Source organism: Vulpes vulpes, chromosome 13 (assembly GCF_048418805.1).
Source record: "Vulpes vulpes isolate BD-2025 chromosome 13, VulVul3, whole genome shotgun sequence".
NCBI classification, from domain to species: domain Eukaryota; kingdom Metazoa; phylum Chordata; class Mammalia; order Carnivora; family Canidae; genus Vulpes; species Vulpes vulpes.
Window position 1 is genome coordinate 46,366,096 of NC_132792.1, and position 9,715 is coordinate 46,375,810.

A 9,715-nucleotide genomic window follows, 5' to 3' on the forward strand; every position below is an offset into this window, starting at 1 on the left:
TCATTACCTTGAACCTGAACTACCACGCAGGGAGCCAAAGACGATTGTTGTGCTGCTGCCTCAGCAGCTGTGAGAACAGATTCCTCAGAAAGGAACACCTGACTTAGAAAGGAACACTGACTGCTCTTCTGGAAGATGCAATTCTATCTTTTATCTTTGGAGCACATGTGCCAAATGTGGTCATCTAAATGTTACATTAAACCTAGGAAGTCAAAAAAAAAAAAAACAAAAAAACAAAACTAGGAAGTCCTCCTGTCTCCCTGAGCAGCACTGCAGATGGGTTTAAGAACATCAATGAAAGTGTTTTAGTGGAGAGTTCTACCAGTGGAACTATAAAGTCTAGAACATGAGAGATTTTAGCCAAAGCATGAAAATTGTAAATGCAAGAGTGAATAAAATGGATTGCAATCTAAGTTTTAGAAGAGAGTAAAACTCTGACAGCTTTTGAGTAGACAGTTAACATGATCAAATTCCTTTTTAAATTATCATATTTTTAAAAAATTTTTTCATCATATTTTTAAAAAGGACTCTGGTCCATAATACATGTTGGAAGGAAGTCCAGAGATCAGTTCAGTCAAAGGTAATGGAGGCCCAACCCAAGTGGCTGAAGGGAACAGACTAATGCAGAAGGTATTTCTGAGATGGACTGCTTAGAACAGAGCAGTAGCCTGAGATGCAAGGTGTGACCTAGTGTGACCACTAGTGGAGAGATCTGATTTGCAATGTATTGCAGTTTACTGCAGGGTTTCCTCCCTGAACCCCCTGTCATGATCTGAGTTCAAGTTGGTTGCCATTACTTAATTTCTAAAGGTCACTCGAGATTTTCTGACAAAAAGTACAAGAACACTGAGATAGTTATGAGTGGTAAGAAAAAAAAATAATGCTTGTTTTTTTTTTCCCAATAAAGCATTCATCTTTTCTCCTTGGAGATTAAAAAGAGTGACTTTTACACTGAAAAATAAAGTTGAGAAAATAATTGTGGTTATTTCTTTTCCTAAATAATCAAGTGGCATTTTCCACAGGGACTATTACTGATTATAAAAACAGGGAGACATATACAAATATTCAACCACCTTTTCCATCTTTTGTTCCTTCTTGGAACATACATTCTCATGTTTTAGCTCTGTTTTTCAAACTTGTTTTCTTGTAGATATTACACAGTCTGATTCTCTGTCTTCTCCACTGACAGGCCACCCTTTTTCTTACTTGCACTCCTAGGATTCGAATGGTTTAAAACTTTAAAATGGAGCAATAGTTACTTTTCCAGATAAATATATATCTTGAAACTCCTTTCATCTTTAGCTACTAAAAACTGAAAGTCTCTCAAATTACAGGAAATGCCCTTGAAGTGTTAGGAATGATGACATGGTTTTTTCAGGTTTTCTGTAAATGTACATCATAAAATGAAAAAGAAAGAAAAAAAAGAGCAAGGAAAGCATTCACTTAGGAGTACTATCTTGTTTCTAAACTCCTTGAAGTATCTCTGGTCTTCTCCCAAATGCCATTTTTTTCCCTTCTACATCTTCCTAAATTGGAAAAAGCAAGATGTACTCATAAATATCTTGTGAACCTGAAACCCTTTTTGTTACCGGAAAACAAACAAAAACATCCTTTTTTTAAAGTACAGAAAAGCTTTCTCTCAGATAAATCAGTAGTTAAAATGTAAAGTGTGTTTTTGAACTTGCCCTTTCTCAGAAGGATAAGCCTAATAAACATGAAGAAAATGGAAGCATAGCATATTAACCCAAACAAAGATAGCTAATTAGACCATACTCCTAACAATAAGTGTGTTAAGGACTTCCTCCAGTCGATTGCTAAAGGACAGCTCCCTGTCTTCTATTAAAAAAACATTATAATATTTTTCTTCCCTTTGTCTCTTCAAGATAGCAACTACTAATATTAACAAGCCATGTGTGTACTTAGCCCAAGATGCCATTTCACCCAGGTGATAAAACTACTATAGATTTTGCTAACTGTAACACTTTACAGCAATTCTCATCCAGAATAAAAAGTGGCATGACTTTTTGCTTTTGAGAACAATCGTCTCCTTCTGGGTTAGCAAGCTCTGAAGGATCCTGAGACACAAATAAAAAGGGCTCTAGAAGGAGAAGACTGGAGATTTTTTAAAAATGTGTAAAGAATTCAAGAAGCTTAACTACTTGGAGTGCCTGTGAATATGGATTTCAGAGTTAACGGAACAGTACTGGAGGAGTGTTTAAAGATGCACGATATGTTGTCTAGTTAAGAGTGTCTAAATGGCAAAAATGGCAAAATGCAACAAATGCATATATATCATTCAACTGGTAAAATGTGGAGAGGATTTCAGGGTAATGGGTAAGAGGGAGCTATACTGCTACTGGCATTGTAGTTTTTAATGAGTAAATTCATACAAATGATACTATGAAAATTTTCTACCACTTGACAACTGTGTGAACCTTGGTATGAAACCACCCAAGCCTCACTATCCTTAACTGTAAAATGGACCAGGTATTAGTTTTTGCATCACTGGTGAAACAAATTACCACAAATGTACAGCTTAAAACACAAATTTATGATTTTACAGCTCTGGAAGTCAGAAGTCAAACAGATCTCACTATGCTAAAATCAAGTTGTCAGCAGGGCTACATTCCTTCTAGAAACTCTAGGGAAGACTCTTTCTTTGCCTCATCCAGCTTGTAGAGGCTGCCACAATTCTGTGGCTAATATACCCCTTTTATCATCAAAGCCAGCAATGCCCAGTTGAGCCTTTCTCACCCTGAATCTCACTAAGTCACATGCCTCCCTCTTTCACTTATAGAGGACCCTTTTGGCAGTGGGCCCACTCTCAAATCCAGAGTCTTCTTCCATTTCAGGGTCAGCTGATTAACAGCCTTAAATCCATCTGCAACCTTAATTTCTCTTGTCATGTAGCATAGTTTATTCACAGGTTTCAGGGATATGGATATGCACATCATTGGTGGCCATTATTTTGCGTATCACAGATCTCCTAAGTGTCTTGTGAGAAATAATGAAATAACATAACATGCAAAGTGCTTACACACTGCCTATGAAAAGCCCTCAATTATTATTCATGTATAAAATTTATAGATAAGGTAGACATGTCTCACTAAAGGTAACCTAACTAACCTCATCCAAAGTAAGTAAGGATATATATATATATAACGGCAAAATTTTCTCTAGTTTGAGAAATAATTGACATATATCACTGTATAAGCTTAAGGTATATAGCATAATTATTTGATTTACATATACTGTGAAATAATTATAACATGTATAGTTAACATCCACCATCTCATATGGATATTAAAAGAGAATGAAAAAATAAATAAATAAATAAAAGAGAATGAAAAAATATCCTTGTAATAAGAACTCTTATAATCTACTCTTTTAACAACTTCCCCATATATCATACAGCAAGTATTAACTATAGCCATCATGTTATACATTACATCCCTAGTGCTTATTTATAACTGGAAGTTTGTATCTTTTGACTATCTTCCTCCAGTTTCTCCTCTCCTCAACTCACCCCCCACCTCTGATAACAAAGTATCTGATCTCTTTTTCTATGAGTTTTCTTTTTTTTTAATTTATTTATTTATTCATGATAGACAAAGAGAGACAGAGAGAGAAAGAGAGAGGCAGAGACACAGCAGGAGGGAGAAGCAGGCTCCATGCCAGGAGTCCGATGTGGGACTCGATCCCCGGTCTCCAGGATCGCGCCCTGGGCCAAAGGCAGGCACCAAACTGCTGCGCCACCCAGGGATCCCCTCTATGAGCTTTTTTTTTTTTTTTTAAAGATTCTACATGTAAGTGAGATCATACGATGTTTGTCTTTGTCTGACTTATTTCATTTAGCACAATGCCTTCAGGGTCCATTCATATCGTTGCAAATTTGGGGATTCCTTTGTTTTTTATGGCTGAATAATATTCAGTTGTGTATATGTACCACAACTTCATTCATACATCGATGAACACTTAGGTTGTTTCCATGTCTTGCCTATTGTAAATTTGTAAATAATGTTTCTATGATCATAAGGGTGCAGACTTTTTGAGTTAATGTTTTCATTACCCTTGGAATTTCCCAGAAGCAGAATTGCTGGATCATATGGTAGTTCTATGCTCCATACTGTTTTCCATAGTAGCTGTACTAATTTACAATCCCAGCAATGGTGCACAGGTGTTCCCTTTTCTCCACATCCATGCCAGCATTTGTTTTCCTTTGTCTTCTTGATAATGACCATTCTTTTTTACAAAAAGATCTTATTTATTTATTTATTCATGAGAGACACAGAGAGAGACACAGGCAGAGGGAGAAGCAGGCTCCATGAAGGGAGCCCGATGTGGGACTCAATCCCGGGACTTCAGGATCACGCCCTAGGCGGAAGGCAGGCACTAAACCACTGAGCCACACAGGGATCCCCTTGATAATGACCATTCTTAAAACGCATGAGGTTAAATTGTAGTTTTAATTTGCATTTCCCAAATGACTAGTGATTCTGAGCATCTTTTCATGTATGTTGGCCTTCAAATATTTTCCTTGGAGACATGTCTACTCAGGTTCTTTCTTTGCCCATTTTTTAAATTGAAATTTTTTTTTGCTATTGAGTTGTACGAGTTCTTCATATATTTTAAATATTAATCCTTTATCAGATATATAGTTTGCAAATATTTTTTGCCATTGTGTAGGTTGTGTTTTCACTTTGTTGATTTATTCTGCAGTGTAGAACCTTTTTAGTTTGATATAGTCTCACTTTTTTAAAAATTTTATTTTCTTGCTTGTGCTTTGGGTGTCATATCCAAAAGAGCATTACCCAGACCCAAGTCAAAGAGTTCTTTCATGTTTTCTTCTAGGAGCTTCATGATTTCAGGTCTTATATTTCAGACTTTAACCCATTTGAGGTAATATTTGTGAATGTTAGATAGTGGTCAAGTTTCGTTCTTTTGTTTTTGAATATCCAGCTTTCCCAACATGATTTACTGAAGAGATTGTTTTTTCTCAGTTGAGTATTCTTGTCTCCATTGTCAAATACTAGTTGACTATATGTGTTTATGTTTACTTCTGGACTCTCAATTCTGTTCCACAGTTCTCTTTGTTTTTATACCAGTACTATACCGTCTTAATGCCAATAACATTGTTGTATAGTTTGAAATCAGGAAGTGTGATGCTTCCTGCTTTGTTCTTCTTTCTCAAAATATTTTTGGCTATTTTGAGTCTTTTGTGGTTCCACATAAATTTTAAGAATGTTTCTTCTAGTTCTGTAACAAATGCCACTGGAATCTTGATAGGGATTGCATCAAATCCACAGATAAATTTTGATAGCATTGACATTTTAACAATATTAATTCTTTCAATCCATGAACACAAGATAACTTTCCATTTATTTACATCTTCTTTGATTTCTTTTATCAATATCTTATGGGTTTCAGAGTAGTGATCTTTCACCCCCTACCCCCTGGTTAAATTTATTCCTAAGTGTTTTATTGTTTTTGATGCTATTTAAATGAGATTGATTTCTTTTTCAGAAAATTCATTGTTAGTTCATAGAAACGCTGATTTTTATATGTTAATTTTGTACCCTGCAACTTTACTGAATTCCTTGATTAGTTCTAACAGTTTTATGGTTGAGTCTTTAGGGTTTTCTATATATATAAAATCATGTCATCTGCAAATGGAGACAATTTTAGCTAGATTTTTTTAAGGTCCTTAACTGAACCTCCTATTTATGCCCATTGCATTTTGAATCATTCCCATTTATATCTTCTTTATAATTCAGATTTAGTCATATTATCGATTGAAAGCATCCTCACACGCGCCTTCATGAGATCATTGTTTCCGCAGAGGCAGAGTTTGCTAAGGGAAATTGTCAATTTGCTAGAGTTAGCACAAAGACACAGTTACTAACCAAGCAGGACATGTCTCCAAAGAGAAGTCATAGACATAGAACATCAAGTAGGAACCTCTAAAGGGAAAACCAGGAGCTCCACTGCTTTCCATTACGCTCTATTGTGTTCTGAGATCTAAACTGCTGCTGATTTTTCATCTTTTTATCACTTCGCACAAGTTAAGTGTCCTTGGGAGACACTACAGAGGGTAGCACATAGCTCATCCCATTGATTCTAAATTAATTTGATATTTTAACTCCCAGCTACTGTGCTTCCTAGGCTGCTAAATTGTTTTAGGGTGACTTTTTTTTCTTTTGCACAAATAAAATCTGTCTAGTAGAAGCTGTGGGTTTTGGTAAAATTACATTTAACGTTTATTTCAGTTCACTTAGATACACAAAACTTTGACTACATTCAAGAATTTTTTTCACAATGATAAAAACATACAAAAGTAGCATATATAAGAATTAGTTTAACATAAACACTTTGTCTAACACTTCTCAAGACACAAGTATACCCCTTCAAAGCAGTGTCAACTGTTGTCTATAGCACCCTTTCCCCTGGAGATTATGATCATTAATTTTTAAAAAATAATTTGAAAGAGTTAATGAGCACAGGAAGATAAAAGAATAGACAGGTTAGCTTTCTCAAATCATACAAGTTACCCAAAGAATACTTAAAAAAGAGTAAATTCCTTATTGAAGTCGAAAAAAATCAAGATTATTTTGTTTTCCAGATTTTTTTTAACTTCAACTATCACTAGGACTATTTCATAATATTAGTCAGTATACTGGTGATCAAATAATAGATTTCTAGTTATCTATGACAAGAAATCTTGAGAAAAAATGTTCTGGGTATAGACTGACTATATAAAATAATAAAATACTGTCACAGTATAAACTTCAAAATATTTAACTCTATAATTCCTATGATATTATAAATCAAAAACTACAAAATAAAAATAAAATGGAATAGGAACAAATTTCAGCAGAAGATAATGGACATTATCTTTTTTTTTCCTTGAAAATTTTAATGAGAATTCCCCTACTGAAAATTAAGTATTAATTAGCTCACAAAGGGTAGGGCAGTAAGACTGACACTGAGTAGGCAATAGAAGATATGCCAGAAACAGGGTTTGATTACTGGTGAGCCATGTGATCTTCCTAAGCCTTTGTTTTCTTTTCTCATTAAAAGTATTCCTTATTTGAAGTTCTGAAAGTTCCTAAAGATTCTCAAAGTAAAATATTTGAAATCTAGAGAACTGAAATGACTTCAGAGCAACAAAGCAGGATTTGCATATGTTTTTTCCATCTCACTACTCTGTCAAGAAGATTCTTCGTCTCTCTACAAATTCACAAGTGCCCCCTATTCATTATATCTGGGGTAAATCCCACTGAAAACAATGACAAACCCTTGACATATTTCTCACTCACTTGGTAAACTGCGAAGTGGAGGAGGAGGCACATTGTTTATAGCTATCATATGAGACAAAATAGCTGCTGGAAGAGAAGACAAAGACATCTTGATGGCTCAAAAGCAGCTGATCAGAGGCTAGTTGAGAGACAAACAATCCTTCTTTGCCTTGAGACATCATAAAGCAGAACTCTCAAGGTACTCCCTGATAGGGTGAATACTACGGAACCTTCATGTTCACAGTTCTTACACAGTGCACAGTATTTCCAAGAGTTAAATATAGACCAGGAAGAGCTAGATCTTAGTCCTAGTCCAGCGGAATTTATGAAGGGGGTTTTGTGACCTATAAAGAGTGGTAAGAATGAAGAAGGAAATTCTACAACGCAGGTATAGCAGAATCAACAGCACACAAGTCCAGATTAAATAAAGAATTCATTTCATTAGTCATCCATAGTCCAAAGCCCTTTCTCTGCCTACTAAATGTTTATAATAGATATTAGAGACCCTATTTGTGGCAGCACCAATAGAATATTTATACTGCTCTCTATGGCTACATATATAGGGTAAAACATCTCCTCTAATTATATACCAGTAACTCAACCCTGCTTGTATGTAACCATATTCTACTGGAATATGGCATATGTTTTGGTTATTTTCTGCTGCTTCACAATACTTAGGGCTCATTTCAATGACTAGGGTTTAGAGACCTAATTAAAGCATTTTTTTTTATTCTATGTTATCTCCCAGGCCTTTAAAAATATTTTCCTGAAAAAATATAAATAAATAAATAAAAATAAAAATAAATAAAAGTATTTTCCTGGTCTCCTACTATAATAATACATGAAAGGACTGTGACTGACTACTTGAATGGGAACCATTTATTGACCAACTTAATCTAGAAAACATTAATAACCAGAATTGAAAACTTGAGTTTTACTACAAAAGTAACACATTTATCTTGCAACAGTTCCTTTTAAATTGTATCTGTACAAAATAAATAAACAGTATCTCCATAATAAACTTACCTCACCATAACTTTTCAATCAATACATTTTCCCGTCTCCAGTTTTATAAACTCTGGATTCGCTATAGACTCAAATCAGTTGAATCTTATCACTGCTTTTCATTTTTTATTTCTTTTATACTAGTCAAGTATCTTCACCTGCATAACTCCTATCACAGAACAGTACCTTGACATCCCAATTGTACCCCCTTGGTAATACCTACAGTCTTCATTTGACAGACTATTCCATATCTATTCTCTTCCCAGTCTCACTAAAAACAAAGAACCAATACCTCTTCACAGAAGTTAATTACAAAGTGCTTTTGCATTTTTCATGGATTTTGAACAGATGGGACTCTATTAGATGATTTATTTTTCCTTTGACACGTAGTTTTGATCAAACAAATCAAAGAAAGGAAGTTTTCAAAGGCCCTAAGTTCATAATGATCAATTTCCTCTCTGATTCCAATTTTATCAATTCTCATTTTTATTTTCTAGTTTTTTTCCCTTTCTAAATTTTCACCTTTTCTTTTTTCTTTTCTGTATTTCCTATATAAAAAAGCATATAGCAGTGACACCTACATATCACAGTAATTTCACATCAAACTCAACTTTGCTTTAAAAAAAAAGAAAATATGAATAATTGACAATGCAATAAAATAAGAACATTAAGGAGGAAACAGGAAAACAAACAAAAGAATCTCACTTAATTTTATCTAAGTTTATATGATCTTCATAATTTTGTGTATTTGCTAGTATCTGCTAGTATATGTTCAGAAAGAATCCATCAAATCACAAATGCAGCTCCTCCAAATGTTTTTGGTTAGTCCTCCCAATGTATTCTGGGTCCTCTTAAGATTCATTCTAAGAACAATAACATAATCACATAATCACATGATTTGTATTTGATGGAAAGATGTATTAAGTTGTTTGTCAATGCCATGTATTAAGTTGTTTTGCCAATGTCAAATTCTTCATAAATCGAATGACTTCTCAAACACCTATTTGTAAAATTATCTTGGGCAAGTCACTTAATTTGCCTTAGTTTCAATATCCTAATCTATACATTCAATAAAATAATATAATGATAGTTAGACACATCAATAATATAATGATAGTTAGTTGTATTATAATACACAATATAGTCTATATATGTAATAACAATGTATCATACAAACATTATGAAGACTAAACTAAAAATGAATCTATAGAGGCATGCAAAAAATAAAATAAAATTAAATAAAAAATTAAAGAGGGATGCCTGGGTGGCTTAGTTGGTTCAGCATCTACCTTTGGCTCAGGTCATGATCTCAGGGCCCTGGGACAGAGCCTCCATCACCACTGCCCTCTCAGGCTCTCTGTTCATTATCAAGTCTGCTTCCCCCTCTCCCTTTCCCTCTCCCTCTCCCTCTGTGC

At 34.4% G+C, this 9,715-nt stretch overlaps 1 protein-coding gene across 1 annotated transcript in view; it reads right to left on the reverse strand.

The window, feature by feature from the left end:
• CNBD1 (cyclic nucleotide binding domain containing 1) overlaps positions 1-7,404 on the reverse strand; it is a 352,114-nt gene extending 344,710 nt beyond the window's left edge. The window contains exon 1 of the mRNA XM_026014282.1: positions 7,317-7,404. Coding sequence (XP_025870067.1) covers positions 7,317-7,404 — 88 coding nt within the window. The remainder of the gene's footprint in view (positions 1-7,316) is intronic.
• Between the last annotated feature and the right edge of the window lie 2,311 nt (positions 7,405-9,715).